We start from the raw sequence: 18,313 nt of genomic DNA on the forward strand, positions 1-18,313 counted from the left end.
TCCCTTCTGTGGAACAGGGCGCAATTCTTTTCTGCTCCACCAAGAAAAATTGAGGTCAGATTCCAGCCAAGAATTTTTAAAATGCCTGGCACAATGTAGGCATTCCACTAATATTTGTGAAATTTATTCATGAGAATTACACGATTCCGTAGGTGAAACTGCGAGATTCCACTAAGCAACATGTCAGCCGCAGGAGCAGGAGAGATCCAGCACTGGGCTCACCCCATCCACTCCCCCACCCACTCCTTGACCTCCCTTGCTTGAAACCTGAAAATGATTGAGAGCACGGCTGATTAGGGCTCAAACTCATGTTGTATGTGGAGGTGGAAAAGAGCCATATACATTAGAAGGGGAAACTGAGGCAGACCACAGGAGAAGGGGTCCAGAGGGAGAACAGAGGGCCCAGGACTCCTTCTGGAGGCTCAGAGATGCCAGGATTCCAGGAGGTCTCAGCACAAAAGAGACATGCCAATATTGGCTATCAGCAACCAGAGTGGGGGTGGTCAAGCAGTTGCTGGGAATGAATTTATATCTTGACAGTCCGCATCCTCGGGCAGGCCTGGAGTGGGCAGGAGGGCTCCCACGTCGTCCCCACGGAAAGAGATCCAAGGGGCTAAGCAGAGAGGAAATGGGGAGTTGTCAGAGAATCTCTCAGACCCTGTGGGTCTCTGACCACCCCTCTCTCATGAGCATATCTCTCTGTCTCTGTCTTATCTCTGGGTCACTCTCTCCTCCCTCTCCTGCCCCTTCCCCCCTCCTTGGGCTTCTGTCATCCCCTCCCAGCCATTCTGTGTCCACACCCCTCTCTGGCCTCTGTCCCTCCCTAAGTCTCTGTCCTCCCAGGTCAGTGTCCTCCTCTCTTCTGAGGTCTCTGTCCTCTTTCCGAGGCTCTTCCTCTTCGTGGCCCACACCTGGCAGCCCATTCCTCATCCTCCTCCACAGCAGAGCTCCTCCTGCAGCCAGAAGCAGCAAGAAGCCAATGATGATTCCGACCACAGGCACCGAGGACTTGGCTGGCGACTCTGCAGCCAGAGAATGCTGTGAGATGTCGAAAAGACCCTCCAGCCCCTGGTAGTCAGGGCATGGAACTGGGGGGTCCTTGTTCCTCCCAACCCCCAAGATTCCCCCCAGCACCAAGTGTCTGGGGGTCAGGGTGGGCTGAGGAAAGATCAGAGAGGTGATGCCCTGGGTTTGAGTAGAATGTTCTCAGGTTGGATTAAGAACATAGCAAGGGGCTGGGGACCTCGCTTAGTTGGTAGAGTGCTTGCCTTGATGGACAAGGCCCTGGGTTCAATCCCCAGCACCAAAAAAAAAAACATATTGAGAAAGGGCTGTCACACTGATGAGGGCCCAGCTGCAGCAGGGTGGGCAGCAAGGCAGTACATGATCAGTCTTGGTAAGGATTGGCATAGCTAGAATACAAATGATTAGACTATGAAGACCAGCAGAGCAGGATGGAAGATGGCCAGATTCAGGATGACTGGCTGCAGTGGTTAACAGGTGATCAAAGTCCATAAGGCCAGGGGCAGCAGAATAGAAGGCAGTCAGACTTGGGGACAACAGGCATTAGCAGGCACAATGCAGTCAGACTAAGAAGGAAGGCCAGACTCTGGAAGGTCACAGGGCAACAGAAATAGGGAGGACTGTCACTCAGTGGGACCTCACCCAGTTCCACGGTGAGGGGCTGTGCCAGCCCCGCATGCTGCACAATGCAGCGGTAGTGATGCTCATCGCCACTTTTGACGATGAGTGATGACCAGGCATGGAAGGAGCCATCCCCATTGGGACCAAAGCCGCCCTCTCCAGAGCCAGCTGCCAGCCCATTCCTCAGGAACCTAAGCTGCAGCTCCGGAGGGTAGAAGGAGAAGGCACTGCAGGTGAGCACGGAAAAGCCAGGGCTGCTGGGCCGGGCCTTCAAGCGCATGGATGGTGGCTCTGCAGAAACACAGGGGCATGCCTGAGGCCCAGCCTGGGGCCCCAGAGCCAGGTGCAGTGCAGGGCTGGGCAGAAGGGGAGAGCCCTCCATTCCTTTGCCCTGTACTGTGACCAGCATGGAGAAGAGTGGCCAAAGGGGAGGGCCCTTCCAGGGCTACAGAGACCCACCCCTCCCACCCTAAGAGCTCTGGCCTCAAAACTCCACCTCTCATCCTTTCTTCCCTGCAGTGGAAGTGAATCAGGTGCCCAACACCATTCAAAGCACTGGGGACAAAGCAGTGAACCAGACAACAGACATCATCTTCATGGAGCTCAATCAAGGCACACAGACAAAATGTGTGTAAATGGAAGAGAGGGCTGGGAACATGGCTCAGTGGTACAGCCTTTGCCTGGCATACATGAGGTCCTGGGTTCAACCCCCAGCACCATTAAAAAATCTAGGAAAGGGACATAGGCTATGAAAGTGTCAGATGAAGGAACATGAGACATATTCTTTTTTTTTTTTTTTAAAGAGAGAGTGAGAGAGGAGAGAGAGAGAGAGAGAGAGAGAGAGAGAGAGAGAGAGAGAGAGAAATTTTTTTAATATTTAGTTTTTAGTTCTCGGCAGACACAACATCTTTGTTGGTATGTGGTGCTGAGGATCGAACCCAGGCTGTGCGCATGCCAGGCGAACGCGCTACCGCTTGAGCCACATCCCCAGCCCGATACATACTCTTAAGCCACTAAAAAGAGAGTAAGAGGATATTATGAAAAACTTCCCACAAACACATCTGAAAATTCAAATTAACTGCACATATTCCTGAAAAACACAACCTTCTAAAACTAACACAAGAAGAAATTAAAAACTTAAGTAGTCCCGTCAAAAAAAGGTTTTAGTCTAGGGCTGGGGTTGTGGCTCAGTGGTACAGTGCTTGACTAGCATGTGTGAGGCCCTGGGTTCAATTCTCAGCACTGCATATGAATTTTAAAAAGTCCATAAACAACTAAAAATATATATTAGATTTTTTTAAGTTTTAGTCTATTTTTTTAACATTTATTCTTTTAGTTGTAGTTTGGACACCATGTCTTTATTTTATTTATTTATTTTTATGTGGTGCTAAGGATTGAACCCAGGGCCTCGCATGTGCTAGGCGAGTACTTTACCACTGAGCTACAACCCCAGCCCCCATCTATATTTTTATATTTTCAGTGAATAAAATTCAAGGTCCAGGGTTGGAGTATAGCTCAGTGGTAGAGCACTAGAGGTGCTCCATCCCCAGCACCATAAAAATAAAAAGTAAAAAAGAAAGAAAGAAGGAAAGAAAAGACAGGCCTAGTGGCAAATGCCTGTAATCCCAGCACCTTGGGAAGCTGAGGAAGGAGGATCACAAATTCAAAGTTAGCCTAAGCATCTTAGTGAGGACCTCAGCAACTTAGACCCTGTCTCAAAAGAAGAAAAAAAAAGGGTGCTAAGGATGTGGCTCAGTGGTTAAATGCATCTGGGTTCAATCCCCGGCACCCCACTCCCCACCAAAAAAAAAAAAAAAAAAGGAAAGGAAATCTAGGTTAAGATGACACGAATTAGTGATTTATTCTTCAAAGCAATGAAGGAAGAATTCACAAAACTTCCCCCCATACTGAGATTGAACCCAGGGGAATATACCACTGAGAAACATCCCCAGCCCTTTTTATTTTTTGAGACAGGGTCTCACTAAGTTTCCCAGGCTGGCCACAAATTTGTGATCCTCCTGCCTCACATCCTGAGTCACTGCAATTACAGGTGTGTGCCACCAACACCCAGCTCAAACACTGCTACTCTTGCACAAACTCTTCCAGAGAACAGCAAAAGAAGAAACATTTTCCAGTAGATCTTATGAAGCCAGAGCACAGTCTTTAATCTTTTTTTTTTTTTTTTTAAGTACTGGGGAATCTCCCTCCAGGCTCAGTGGTAGAGCATTAGAGGTCAAACAGGTTAGACATCCCCAGCCCAAGGCCAGCACAATCTTGGTAACACCTTCACAAGGACACTGTAAGAAAGGGAATTTACTGCTAGTGTCTAAAAATCCTTAAATATAATATTAGCAGATATAATCCAGTGATTTATTAAGGAACAATACATCATGATTAAGTGAAATTTATTCCAGGAACGTAAGGTCCATTTGACATGGAAAAACATCAGTCAATATGATTGACCGCTTTAACAAAATAAAGGGGAAAAAAAGTAAATGGTTATTTGATAAAATTTAATACCATTAACACCTTTCAGGGTGCTGGAGGCTCAATGGTTGAATGCTTGCCTAGCATATGCAGGCCCTGGACTCCATCTACAGCATTAAAAAAAAAAAAAAAAAAAAAAATATATATATATATATATATATATATTCTAGAAGAAAACGTAGGAGAAAGCCTCCGTAACACAGACAATGAGTTCCTAGATATGCTGGCTATGACCCTGAAAACCCAAGCAGCAAGGCAAAACTAGACAAGGGGACTACCAAACTGAAAAGGGAACCATCCAGTGAAAAGGTCATCTATGGAACAGCAGAAAATATTTGTGAACCATCTATTTGATAAGAGGTTAATTTCCAAAATATACAAGGAATTCCTACAATAGCAACAACAACAAATCCAGTAAAAAATGGGCAAAATGGGACTGGAGGTGTAGCCTGGAAGTAGAGCATGCATGAGGCCCTGGGTTCCATCTTCAGTAATACCTCTCCCCCCTCCCCCTCCCCCCCCCCCCCCCCCCCGCAAAAAAAAAAAAGTTAAAAATTGAAAAATGGATAAAAGGGATTTGAGCCGCCTGCCAGGGCTGGGTGTTGCTTTGGGAGTTCCCTCCAGCAAGGGTGGATCTCAGCAGTCTCAGATCTTGGTTGGGATCTTGGTTATAGGTGCTCAGCAGAAAACAAACTCAGCACTCTTGCAAAGTGGGAAGCCACACAGTGTTTCTCTCCCAGACTTGCTTTTCCAGTGAGTTGGCAGAATTTGCTGCCCAGTAAGGTCAGCTGGAAGGGACCAGGCTGTGGTCATCAGCAGTTCTGTGTCCGATCTTGTGTTTACCGTTGTTTTCCAGCAAATATGTATTGTCCTGGGTGTTATACCCCCTGCCACACCCCTTTTGCTTCTAAGGTAAAATATTTACAACTTGGGCTAAGTTCAAGCACGGAAAATATGTCTGGCCTTTGGTTTTGCTTAGCAAAAACAAAACAAAGCAAACAAACAAAACCCCTGAGTAGTGGTTTCAGTGAACAGTTTTGTGGGTGATATAATTTCTATAACCTGCCCCTTACCTTTCATCATATTCTAATTAAGATTAAGATTTAAGATTGCTGGGCATGGTGGCACATGCCTGTAATCCCAGACGCTCGGGAGGCTGAGACAGGAAGATCCCAAGTTTAAAGCCAACCTCAGCAAAAGCGGGCACTAAGCAACTCAGTGAGACCCTGTCTCCAAATAAAATACAAAATAGGGCTGGGGATGTGGCTCAGTAGCAGAGTGCTTGCCTAGCACAAGTGAAGTACTGGGTTCAATCCTCAACACCACATTAAAAAAATAAATAAGTGCATTGTGCCCATCTACAACTATATATATATATATATATGGTATTGTGCCAACTACAACCAAAAAATAAATATTTAAATAAAGATTTAAGGGCTGGGGCTATGGCTCAGCAGTAGCGCACTTGCCTGGCATGTGTGAAGCACTGGGTTTGATTTTCAGCGCCGCATATAAATAAATTTATAGGGCTGGGGATGTGGCTCAAGCAGTAGCGCACTTGTCTGGCATGCGTGCGGCCAGGGTTCGATCCTCAGCACCACATAAAAATAAAGGCATTGTGTTGTGTCCATCTACACCTAATAAAATAAATATTTTTTAAAAAATTCTCTCTCTCTCTCTTTAAAAATAAATAAATAAATAAATTTATAAAATAAAGGTCCATGCACATCTAAAAAAATATTTTTAAAAAAAGCAACAACAGCCAGGTGCGGTGGTGCATGCCTGTAACCCCAGTGGCTCAGGAGGCTGAGGCAGGAGGATCTCAAGTTCAAAACCAGCCTCAGCAACTTAGCAAGGCCCTAAGCAACTCCACAAGACCCTGTCTCTAAACAAAATATTAAAAAGGGACTGGGGATGTGGCTCAGTGGTTAAGCACTCCTGGGTTCAATCTGCAGTATCCCCCCCCCCAAAAAAAAAAAAAAACCGGCAACAACAAAAAAATAAAATAAAACTAGGCAAAGGACTTGAATAGACATTTCCCCCAAAGATGGAATACAAATAGCCAACAGGTATATAAAAAAGTATCCAACGGAATAGAAACGAAAAGCACAGTGACATTTTACCTCACACTTAATAATGGATGGCCATCAATCAAACACAAATAAATAAATGAACAAACAAACAATAATAACAAATGTTGGCAGGGATGTGGGGAAATTGGAACCTTTGGGTTAGTGGGAATGTAAAGTGGTGCAGACACCATGGAGTTTCCTAAAGGAGTTGAAAGTAGCCTAGCCCATGATCCAGCATTCCCACTTCTGGTGTTTGTCCAGCAGAGTTGAAAGCAGGATCCCTAAGAGGTATCTGAACTCCTATGTTCACTGCAGAATTATTTACAACCACCAAGAGGTGGAAACAACCTAAATATCCAATAATAGATGAATGGGTAAAGTGTGGCCAATACATTCTGTGCATACAATGAATTCATATTTGACCTGAAAAAAGAAGGAATTCCTAGTTGGGTGCAGTGGTGCACACCTGTAATCCCAGGGACTCAGGAGGCTGAGGCAGGAGGATCCTAAATTCAAGGTCAGCCTGGGCAATTTAGTGAGACCCTGTATCAAAATAAAAAACAAAAAGAGCTAGGGCTAGGGATACAGCTCCTCGGTGGTAGAGCACCCTTAGGTTCAATCCCCAGTACTGCCACATCCCCAGTCTTTTTCATTTTTTGTTTAGAGACAGGGTCTCCCTAAGTTGATTAGGGCCTTGCTAAATTGCTGAGGATGGCTTTAAACTTGTGATCCTCCTGCCTCAGCCTGAGGAGCCACTGGAATTACAGGTATGCATCATTGTGCCTGGCTGAACTTTGGGGTTTTTTCTTTTCTTCTTCTTCTTCTTTTTACGTTGCCAATTGACCTTTATTTTACTTATTTATATGTGGTGTTGAGAATCTAATCCAGCGCCTCACACATGCCAGGTCAGTGCTCTATCACTGAGCTACCATCCCAGCCCCTGACTGAAGTTTTATTTATTTTAACTGTTCATGGTGTACATACCAATAATCCAAGTGGTTCAGGAGGCTAAGGCAGGAGGATTGAAAGTTCAAAGCCAGCCTCAGCAACTTAGCAAGGCCCTAGCAACTTAGTGAAACCCTGTCTCTAAATAAAAATTTTAAAAAATACAAAATAGGGGTAGAGCTGGGGATGTGACTCAGTGTGTTCAATCCCCGGTACAAAAAGAAAAAAAGAGATTAGGGGCTGGGGATATAGCTCAGTTGGTAGAGTGCTTGCCTTGCATGCACAAGGCCCTGAGTTCAATCCCCAGCACCACACACACATACATACACACACACACAAAAAAAAAGGGGAGATTAGGGATTAGGACATAAACACATAGAGGCAAAATCATAATGTGAGGAGACAGGGAGGAAATGGACATTTGGAAGCTATGGAAGAAACCTTCATCTTTTTCTAGACTCTAGAACTTGAGAAAATGAATTTCTGTTATTTCAGCAATCCTGTCTCTGGTATTTCTCAAGTTATCCATATCAAAAATACACTACCCCTTTGTACCGCCTTATGAAATAAGGGATCAGCATCACGGTCAGCCATGGTGGCTGCTGAAATCACTGGGAGAAAACCAACAGAGAACTTCACAACAGCACCTGAGCCAACGATCTGCATGACACTAAGCCTGGGCACGTCTGCAGAATCAAACCAGAACCTGACAGAGCCTGCACTTGGGCTACCACTTCACAGAACAGAAGGAGAACCATGCTCAGCAACATCACAGAAATGCAAACAGCAAAATCCAGCCTGGGTGGAACCAACAGGACAAATAACTGACTTCCTTTAAAGCAATATTGCTAGGAAAGAAAAAAAGAGAGATAGGGAAACCAGAAAATTCAAAGACACCCAGGATCACAAAATTAACTGAAGTTGGACCATAAAGTATGTCCCAAATATAAACCGTAAATGTTAAATGCAAAACTATAAAAGTCCCAGGGGTAATATAGAAGATCTAGGTGATCTTGGGCTTGGCAATGACTTCCAAGGTACATCACAAAAAGTACAATCCATGAAAGGAAAAGCTCATAAGCTGGACTTCATTAAAATGAAGATCTTCTGGGCTGGGGATATAGCTCAGTTGGTAGAGTGCTCACCTCTCATGCACAGGCCCGGGGTTCAATCCCCAGCCCCACAAAAAAATAAAAAATAAAAATAAGATCTTCTGCTGAGCATGGTGGAGAACATCTGTAATCACAGTGACTCCGGAAGCTGAGGAAGGAGGATTGCAAGTTTGAGGCCAGCCTCAGTAATTTAGCAAGGCCCTAAGCAACTTAGCAAGACCCTGCCTCAAAATATAATAATAATAATAGGCTATGGATGTGGCCCAGTGGTAGAATGCCCTGGGTTCAATTCCCAGTATAAAAAAAAAAAAAAAGGAGGGGCTGGGGATGTGGCTCAAGTGGTAGCGCGCTTGCCTGGCATGCGTGTGGCCTGGGTTTGATCCTCAGCACCACATACCAACAAAGATGTTGTGTCCGCCAAAAACTAAAAAATAAATATTAAAAATTCTCTCTCTCTCTCTCTCTCTCTCTCTCTCTCTCTCTCTCACTCTCACTCTCTCTTTAAAAAAAAAAAAAGGAAAAGGAGAAGTAAAATATATCATTACAAGAAAGAAAAAAGAGGGCTGTGGCCCTCATTACCTAGAATGCCAGAGGCATTGGGTTCAATCCCAGGCACCACATAAAAATAAATGAATAAAATAAAGGCATTGTTTCCATTTACAACTAAGAATATATTTTAAGCCGGGCCACAGTGGCACACGCCTGTAATCCCAGCAGCTTGGGAGGCTGAGGCAGGAGGATCTCAAGTTCAAAGCCAGCATGGCTAAGCAACTCAGTGTTTACAAAATAGGGCTGGGGATGAAGCTCAGTGGCTGAGTGCCCCTGAGTTCAATCCTCAATACCGCCCCCCCAAAAAAGAAGAATATATTTTTAAAAAATGAAAAAAAGACAAGCCACAAACTGAAGGAAATACTTACAATCTATCAGATAAAGAATTGTATCCAAAATATACAAAGAATTCTCAAAACTCAGCAGTAAGAAAAAGACACTGAAAAGCCATGTGGTGGCACAGGCCAGTAATCCCAGAAGCTCAGAGGCTGAGGCAGAAGGATCACATCAGCCACAGGGAGGCACTAAGCAACTCAGTGAGACCCTGTCTCTAAATAAAATACAAAAGAGGGCTGGGAAGGTGGCTCAGTGGTCGAATGCCACTGAATTTAATCCCTGGTACAAAAAAAAAAAAAAAAAGGAGATGAAGCAACTCAATACAATGCATGGACCTCTGGTGGTTCCTGATTCAAATTTTAAAAAACATTTACAGCCAAGCACAGTGGCACATACCTGTAATCCCATCTACTAGAGAAGCTTAGGCAGCAGGATGACAAGTTCAAGGCCAGCCTATGCAATTTGGCAAAACCCTGTCTCAAAATAAGAAATAAAAAAAGGGCCAGTGCAAGGCCTGGTGGTGTATGCCTGTGATCTCAGTGACTTGGAGGCTGAGGCAGGAGGTCTACAAGTTCAAGGCCAGCCTCAGAAATTTAGCAAGGCCCTAAGCAACTTAGTGAGACCCCATTTTAAAACAAAAAAGGTTGGGGGGCTGGGGCTGGAGCTCAGTGATAGGGCACTTGCCTGGCATGTGTGAGGCACTGGGTTTGATTCTCAGCACCACATGTAAATAAATAAAGGTCTATCAACAACTAAAAAAAAATCTTAAAAAAAATGTATATATGAAAATGTATATAAAAAATGTGTGTGTGTATATATATATATATATATATATATATATATATTATATTATATTAAAAAAAAAAAGGTTGGGGATGTGGCTCAGTGGTAAATGGTAAAGTTCAAAGCTCCTGGGTTCAATCCCCAGTACCAAAAAAAAAAAAAAACCAAAGAGAAACTACTTGTCGGTCCTTACTTTCTTACTTTTCCTTTCTGGCACCTAGAATGAACTTTCTACAACCTTCTACCAGACACGGGTCTTGTTCAGCAGCCCAGGGCCTCGGAAGCAAACACATGACCCCACTTTTCTCTTTGCCCCGAACAGCGCTCGGCTCCGAAAACGCATTTAGCCAACATTTTTTGAACAGATGGGGGTCTGGGACCCTTTGGAGAGGAAACAGAGTTGAGGGAGGACTTTTCAGAGGAGGCAGCATCCTGTGGGGACCTCGAAGAACCAGGAGGGCGGGAAATGTGGACCGGGCAGGAAGGGGCTCGCGGACAGGTGCTGCTTGACCACTGGAGCGCAGCAGCGCAGGGGCGTGGCCAGGTGCTGTGAGGGGCGTGGCCAGGTGCTGTGAGGGGCGTGGCCGCCGCGTGCCTGCCGGTGGGCAGGTAGGAACTGGCGGCGGGAGAGACCTGCTGAGGACAAGAAGGCAAAGCAACTGGGACTTTGTCCTGGGGTGCTGGGGAGACACGGGAGGGCCATAGAGAGACAGGCAGGGCAGCTCTAGATGGAGAAAGACCCTCTGGGCATGTGTGGGGACACCGTAGGGAGAAGGTCAAGGGACACGTCGGTGGAGAGGATGGTCTAAACCAGAGACTGGGAGGCGGCTCACCCTTCCACTCCAGGTTTACACGGCCCCTCTCTAGGTGTCCCAGCAGCCGCTGGGGGCAGGAGTTGAGCAGGAACGTCCTCTCCTTCCTGACCGCCTCAGCTTGCTGCATCCACTTCTCACTGATGGTCTGGACCTCTGGCCAGTCCCCAGTCCAGTTCCCGTTCTTGGGGTCGAACCTCATGAATTCCTCACCATTCAGGGCAAACATGGCGGTAGGCACCGAAACGTTGTCAGGGCCTAGTTCACAACCCAACAGGCCCTGCAGGGTGTAGGATCCTGGGGTGCCCACACATAGGTAAGCAGGACTCAGAAGCAAGGGGCAGCCCTCCTCCCTCAGACCCAGGAGTCCAGACCCCAGCCCTCCTCCCTCAGATCCGGGGGTCAGACCCCACCTTCTCTCCCCAGGGCTGTGAGAGCGTCCAGGAAGAGCTTCTCCTTGTTTCTCAGGTCTGTGGTCTCTTTCTCCCAATACCACGACACCTGGTTTTCCCAGACCCAAGCCCCATAGGGCTCAGCCTCAGCCCTCAGGCTGCTGTAGCTCAGGTACTGCTGGGGACCCAGCCAACCTGACACCCAGAAGGCAGGAGTCCCCGGGGCAGGGGAGGACACAGCCGTGAGGTGGTACAGTAGGGACAGATGATTCTCTGTGGAGAGAGGCAAAGGTGAAGAGAATCCAGGGGACAAGGGACTAAATTGGAGCCTGGAGAGCGGCCCTGAGGGGAGGGGACTGACTCAGAGAGTGGGGACAGAGAGACCAGAGACAGAGGCCCAGGGAGAGTGGCAAAGACCCCAAGGTGGGAAGAGACAGAGAAGCAGAAAGAAACAGAGTCGGGGGAGGGGGCAGAGACCCAGAGAGAGGGGGACCGGTGGCTTCCAGGGACAGAGCACCAGGAAGGTGAAAGTGGTAAACAACGTGGAAACGGAGGGAGGCCCAGGGAGGGGCTTCTAGTGAGAACTCGGATTTCCCTTCCTTGGCCTCTCTTCCCGCCAGGGACCTCCTTCCTCCCTGCCTCCCCCAGTGCGGCCCAGCCCCAGCGGCCCCTCACCTGCACCCCAGGTCTGAGGAAGGAGGAAGAGCAGGAGACCGAGTGCCCAGGGCTGAGGCCAGGGCACCCCCATGCTGAGAGGGCGACCTGGGGCGGGAGGGGGCGTGTGATTCCTTGGGCCCCCCACCCCGCCCCTTCCTCCCCAGGAACCCGCGGGCAAGGCCAAGACCCGGAGCCCTGGAGGGTTTGGGGGCCTGTCCAGGATAACAATGCCCTCCTCCTCAATGAACTTTCACCCCCTAATTTGATCTGGTTTGGTTAATTAATTACAGAACCTGGATAGCCTGAGATTCATTTCTTGGAGATCTGCCGGTCCCCTGTTCCCTCAGACCCGGGAGCCCAGCCCTCCTCCCTCAGACCCGGGAGCCCAGGCCCCAGCCCTCCTTGGCCCTCCTGCTGGGCCCCATTTGCTCACTGCCGCCTGGTTCTCTTCCTGCCTGCAGTTCTGGCTGCCTCCCGTGACTGGAGACCCCAGTTCCTCTCTCACATCCTGTCCGGAGCTGGCTCCCTGACTCCCAGAAGATCCAACCCCACCCCCCAGCTGCAAGACACACCCCAGGCCCTAGGCCCAGCCTCTCTGGAAACTTTTTTTTTCCCTCTTTCTCCGTTGCTGCCTGTGCTTTATTTTGAGGGTGTCAGCCACTTAGCAAGCTCAGACAGCTGGGAATGAAACCCAACACTTGTAGCCTGGGCACTTACGTCCAGGGTCTTGCCAAGACTCCTGGAAAGTTCTCAGAGCCATCCATGGCCCTCAGAGGGCCTTGCTTGCATAGCCAGTTGCCCCACTTACATATTCTGAGGTCCTGCAACAAGCTCCTAGTGTGGCAGACACTCCATATACCACTTTTTTTTAAGTGACTTTTTAAAAAGACATTTATTCTTAAGTTTTAGGCGGACACTATATCCTACATTTATGTGGTGCTGAGGATTGAACCCGGTGCCTCCTGCATGCTAGGTGAGCACTTTACCACTGAGCCCCAGCCCCAGCCCACCACTTTTTGTTTTGTTTATGCTACTAGGGAATGAACCCAGAGGCACCTTACCACTAAGCCACATCCCCAGCCCTTTTTATTTTTTATTTTGAGACAGGGTCTTGCTAAGCTGCTTAGGGCCTCACTAAGTTGCTGAGGCTGCCCTCAAACTTTTGATCTTCCTGCCTCATCCTCCCTAGTTGCTGGGATTACAGGTATGGCCGTTGTGCCCAGCTTTATATCCCACTTTAGCACACCCCAGAACTCATCTAGATATTTCGTGAGCCCTAAGAGAACATCCCTGTGGCCCCCTAAGATGCTTCATGGCCCATGAGATGGTTTCAGGATAGGCCATCATGGCCAGTACCCTGCTGTGCTGACCACTTATAACTCCATGGGTCTGGTCTTCTAATAATCTCATTCCTCTGCTTTATTTAGCACAATGAGACCGGGAGTAAGGGCCTTTAAGAGCCTTATACCAATGTCCTGTGGAGTGGACACATCACCACCGGTTTTTTTGTTGTTGTTTTGGTACTGGGGATTAAACTCAGGGGTACTTAACCACTGAGCCACATCCCCAGCCCTCTTTATTTTTTATTTAGAGATGGGGTCTCCCTAAATTGCTTAGGACCACACTAAGTTGCTGAGGCTGGTTTCAAACTTGAGATCCTCCTGCTTCAGCCTCCTGAGTTGCTGGGATTACAGACGTGCACCACCATGCCCGGCTCACCCCAGATGTTGGTAAATTATTTCTGGGCCCCAGTAAAATTGCAGCTGCTCTTTGCTCTAGGACCACTCTGGGTACCGTCTTCTTGCTATAGAGTTTATTCTCATCCCTTTCATGTCTGCCGAAAAGTGAGTGGGGCTCCCCAAATTCACTCTTTACTCGTCGGTTTGCTCTATTACCAGATTTTTCCAGAACCTCCCAAGAAAAGACAGTTAGAAATAGAGACAAAGCCAGGTACAGTGTTACATACCCATAATCCCAGCAACTTGGGAGGCTGAGGCAGGAGGATCGTGAGTTTGAGGCCAACCTCAGCAACTTAGACCCTAAACAACTTAGCAAGACAGTCTCAAAATTAAAAGTGGGGGCAGGAGATATAACTCAGTGTTAAAGAACCCCTAGGTTCAATTCCCAGTTCAATTACCAGAAAATAAACAGAGAGACTGGCCATAGGTAGGTGGATGTGTATATAGATAGAAAAATAGGTAGGTAGATGGATGTGCAGGTGGATAGACAGATGGATGATTGATTGGTAGGAAGGTAGGTAGATAGAACAGACAGACAAATAGACACAGTTGAAACCACTGTACCATGACCTACCCAGCAAGAGGCCTCTTAAAAATTCCTGGCCATCCGCTCTCCTGCCTCTCCATCTAGCTACGTTGCTATTCCCTCAGTCCCTAAAGGGGTGTGAGATCCTGCTAAAAAGGGCCTGGTGTCCTACCGTATGCCTCTGGTGTCCCTTTAGGTACACTGAATCTTCCTTTTATACTTCCAGAGCCCTGTCAGAACACCCGAAGCAGCTTGGCAAAAGCCACTCTGCAGGCAGAGGCAGGAAGAGTCCAAATTCAAGGCCAGCCTGAGCAATTAGTGGGACCCTGACTCAAAAAATAAAATAAAATGAAATAAAATCTCAAAAGGGCTGGGGATATAGCCCAATGGTAGAGTGCCACTGGGTTCAATTCCCCTCCCCCGCCATGACAACCAGCCCTGGGCTCCCCCAGGTTCCTCCTGTGATCCTGAGACACTGTCCTGGGCTTCCCAGTGGTTGCAGATCATTTTACTCCTCTGTCCTTGAGGTCCTGGTTTACCCATTTTTGTATACAGCTCCAGGTGTTCTGGGTCCTGATAATGTCCCATGTCACTTCAATACCCCTGGGAATCTATTCTAATGGCCATTGTGTCCTGTCAGTGCTCTGGAGCTGGGTGTGAGGGGACACCTGTATTCTCACTAGTTGGAAGACTGACGCAGGAGGATCACTTGAGGCCAGTGATATCTAGGCAACATAGTGAGACCCTATCTCAGAGAGAGAGAGAGAGAGAGAGGGAGAGGGAGGGAGGACCTTAGCATGGCCACACATGCAAAGTCCCGTTCACCATGTACAATCATGTAACCATAGGTTTTTGGGGATTAGGGCAGGGATGACTTTGGAGCCATTATCCAGCCCACCCCAGTCATCTAGGATGCCCTCCTTGCCCCTGCTGTAATGTCCCCATTCTGATCTGCTGTCCTTTCTGCTGGCCTGCTGGCAAAACCGGATGTTCTTCTGCTCCTTATAATGGCCTCTAGCTAAACTCTCCCAGGGTCTCCCCTAATATTCCACGTAAGGTCCTTCCCTCCTGCCTGCCACAACAGAAAAAGGCCTGCAACCTCCTTGATGCACACTGGGTCCCCTTCCTAGGGGCATGTCCCCGGGCTGTAGTAGAACACCCTTAGACATTCACAGGGACTCTCCAGGATCCTGCTGGGATCCTGTCCCCAGGGACCCACTCTAATATAGTGGAAAGTCCTTATGGTAGCATCATCTACACAATTTGCAGAGCATAGAGCAAAATGAAAATGTGGGGCCCTTCGTTTTGAATTCAAGGAGGTTCTACCTGGGCATTGCACCAAGCATGGATCTCTTTGGATCTCACAACTGCGTGGTGAGCTGTCCCTGGAGCCAGCCCACCCGCGGGGTGTATGTTCTATGAACAGTTCCAGGCAGCTCTGAGCTGTTACCAAGAGCCATGGGAACATCTGCTCTTCCTCTGCACCTGCACAGTAGTGCCCCCCACTGGCCTCACGAGGCCATTAACCGGAGCTCTAAACCAAATCTGACCCTTCCGGGTTTCCTCTCTGAGCCTTGTTTTTTCCTCTGAAAAATGGGGAAAATAATTATGCCTGTCTCATTTGAGAGGCTTTAGGGAGTCAAAGTCTGAACCTGGGGAACATAGTAGGGCATCAGTGGTAACTGATGGCCAGGCTGCTATCAAGATCACCAGGGGTACTGCTAGATTGGGGACCAAGCCCTGGATTCGTCTTGCTCCCTCTTGAATCCATCCCTTGGAGCCTGAACAATAAATATTCGTAGAATGAATCAAGGCAGTAATGAATGATTCCGGCTTGGTTTGATATGCCCCTAAAATTTCTCTAGAATGCCTTTGCTTTCCTGCTAGATCCTGATAGCAGAATCTATATAACCCACAAACGATCTGTGGATCTCATTTATGTCATAGAGCCAGGACCTACTCCAGGACTTTGCCGAAGGTGGCTCAGAGCAAGGCCAAAACAGTCACAGGGCTGCTCAAACACAGACAGACGCACCTGTGATCCCAGGGGCTGGGGAGGCTGAGGCAGGAGGATCACAAGTTCAAGACCAGCATTAGTAACTCAATGAAGGCTGGGAATGTAGCTCACACACACAGAACCCACCCCAGTTTGATCTCCCTGTCCTCTACTTGGAGATCTCAGTAAAATGATCTCAGGTCCCGACTACACAAATTATTTACTACTTTACCTGTAGATTCAACTATCCTTGAATCAAAAGTAATTTTTTGGGGAAAAAAAAAAACTACATCTGTATTGAACCTGTACAGATTCTAACAGATTCTTTTCTTCCCTCCCTTTCTCCCTCCCTCCCACCCTCTCCTCCTTCCTTCCTCCCTCTCTTCCTTCCTCCTCAGTCCCCTGCACATGCTGGACAAGCACTCTATCTCTGAGCTACATCCTCAGCCATATAGACTTTCTTCTCATTATTCTCTAAATGACACAGTATAACAACTGCTTGTATAGCATTTGCATTGTATTGGGCATTATAAGACATCTAGAGGCGGTTTCAAGTACATAGGAGAATGTGCAAAAAGTTGTATGTAAAAAATATGCCCTTTTATTTATTTTATTTTGAGACAGTCTTGTTAAGTTACCCAGGCTGGCCTTGAACTTACCATCCTCCTGCCACAGCCTCCAGAATAGCTGGGATGACAGGCATGTGCCACTGTACCTGTCTATGCTGTTTTATATAAGGGACTTGATGGGCCAATTATAATCTGGGTATTGCCATCATGTAATATCCACAGGGCTTGCTGTAAGCTTCTGAGGTCCTGCTGTAGTAACATACTATCCCAGTGGCCTCTGGGCTGAATCCAGGGCTTCACATAGTATGAAACAGCAAGAACTGCCCTGTTTCCAGTAGTGCTCCTGAAGCCTGCTGTCATTGCAAACCCAGGACCCTGCTTCAAAACCCTGCCTGGAATCTGGGCATGATGGCAAAAGTCTGGAATTCCAGCGACTTGGGAGGTTGAAGTAGGAAGATCATAAATTCAAGGCCAGCATTGGCAATTTAGCTAGACCCTGTCTCAAAATAAAAAAGGGCTGGGACCTAGCTCAGTGGTAAAGTGCACCTGGGTTCAATCCCCAATATAAACCAAAACCTGTCTGGAGGTAATCTCTCTGCAAAATGGCAGTGCAACTGGGATCTCCTGTAACCAGCGTGTGAGAGAATATTGCATCATCCTGTGACATACCACCAGGTCTTGCTCTAATAGTCCCAGGATTCTACAACTAGGGCTACCTGCCAGACTCTTGTCCTTCTGCTTGCTCAAAAGGACCTGGTCTTTCTGGGTGCAGTGGTGTACACCTGTAATCCCAGCGGCTTGGGAGGTAAGGCAGAAAGATCTCAAGTTCAAAGACAGCCTCAGCAACTTAGCGAGGCCCTAAGCAACTTATGGAGACCCTGTCTCAAAAATAAAACAAAAAGAATTGGGGTTGTGGCTTAGTGGTTAAATACCCCTGGGTTCAATCCCTGGTACCAAAAAAAGGACATGGGTTTGCTGTTGCATGGAGCCTTTCTCTGACAATAGGCTCAGGGCTCTGGCATAATTATTGCCCTGAGTGTCACTAGAACTGGTTCTAGTCTGTGATCACATGAAAGCATGTAGCATCTCTCCATTGGGGTGGGGAGGCAAGAACCCACTTTACAGATTGGGAAACTAAGGCTCCATGATTGGGGCAGGTCACTTGTTCAAGGTCACACCACTAGTAAGCTCAAGACCCAGCAGGCCTGAATTTTGGGGGCTCCTTCTCATGTTCAGCACTTTTGGTTTCCATCATCCTGAAGCCTAGGGGTCAAGTGCACCCAGTGAGCATGAGAACTGGACTGAACTCCATCCATCCATTCTGTGACAACACATTTTGGAGCACCTCCGATGGGGATGCAGACTCCTGCCCACCTGGAGCTCACATCCAGCAGGCAACAAGACAGCTCACCACAGGGAAATATGCAATATCAGGATTTGTATGATAAAATTAGTGAGAATGAGGCTTCACTTGTCTACACAGGACAATAAGGCAGGGCAGGGTGACCCCAGGGCTAGAGGTTCTGCCAAATAGAATTAGATTGGTGGAAATTAAAGTTGAAGCCAGAGGCAGAGAGGGAGCCTCTGCGAAGGTGGCTGGGAACAGCAGAGGAAGGGTTGGTGCAGGGGCTCAGGTCACAGTGGGAGAGCAGAGGGAGGGGATGTGCTCAGGCTGTGACAAGGACCTGGGCCTG

At 47.7% G+C, this 18,313-nt stretch overlaps 1 protein-coding gene across 6 annotated transcripts; it reads right to left on the minus strand.

Moving 5' to 3' along the window:
• Window positions 1–102: 102 nt before the first annotated feature.
• On the minus strand, window positions 103–12,409 carry FCGRT (Fc gamma receptor and transporter). Of its 6 annotated transcripts, none has more exons than XM_081274885.1 (7): window positions 12,362–12,409; window positions 11,808–11,894; window positions 11,154–11,405; window positions 10,762–11,037; window positions 1,666–1,935; window positions 801–1,022; window positions 103–613 (listed from the first exon to the last, which is right to left on the minus strand). In XM_081274885.1, the coding sequence occupies exons 2-7, from the start codon at window positions 11,878–11,880 to the stop codon at window positions 504–506; spliced, it is 1,203 nt and encodes a 400-aa protein (XP_081131011.1). In that variant the 5' UTR covers window positions 11,881–11,894; window positions 12,362–12,409; the 3' UTR covers window positions 103–503. The 6 variants fall into 6 exon arrangements, with proteins under 6 accessions (XP_081131011.1, XP_081131012.1, XP_081131016.1 ...); XM_081274886.1 differs by lacking the exon at window positions 12,362–12,409 and adding an exon at window positions 12,223–12,356 and having other exon boundaries at window positions 912–1,022; XM_081274890.1 differs by lacking the exon at window positions 12,362–12,409 and adding an exon at window positions 12,223–12,294.
• Window positions 12,410–18,313: the final 5,904 nt, after the last annotated feature.

The sequence above is a fragment of the Spermophilus citellus genome (assembly GCF_964194105.1).
Source record: "Spermophilus citellus genome assembly, chromosome: 18".
Taxonomy (NCBI): domain Eukaryota; kingdom Metazoa; phylum Chordata; class Mammalia; order Rodentia; family Sciuridae; genus Spermophilus; species Spermophilus citellus.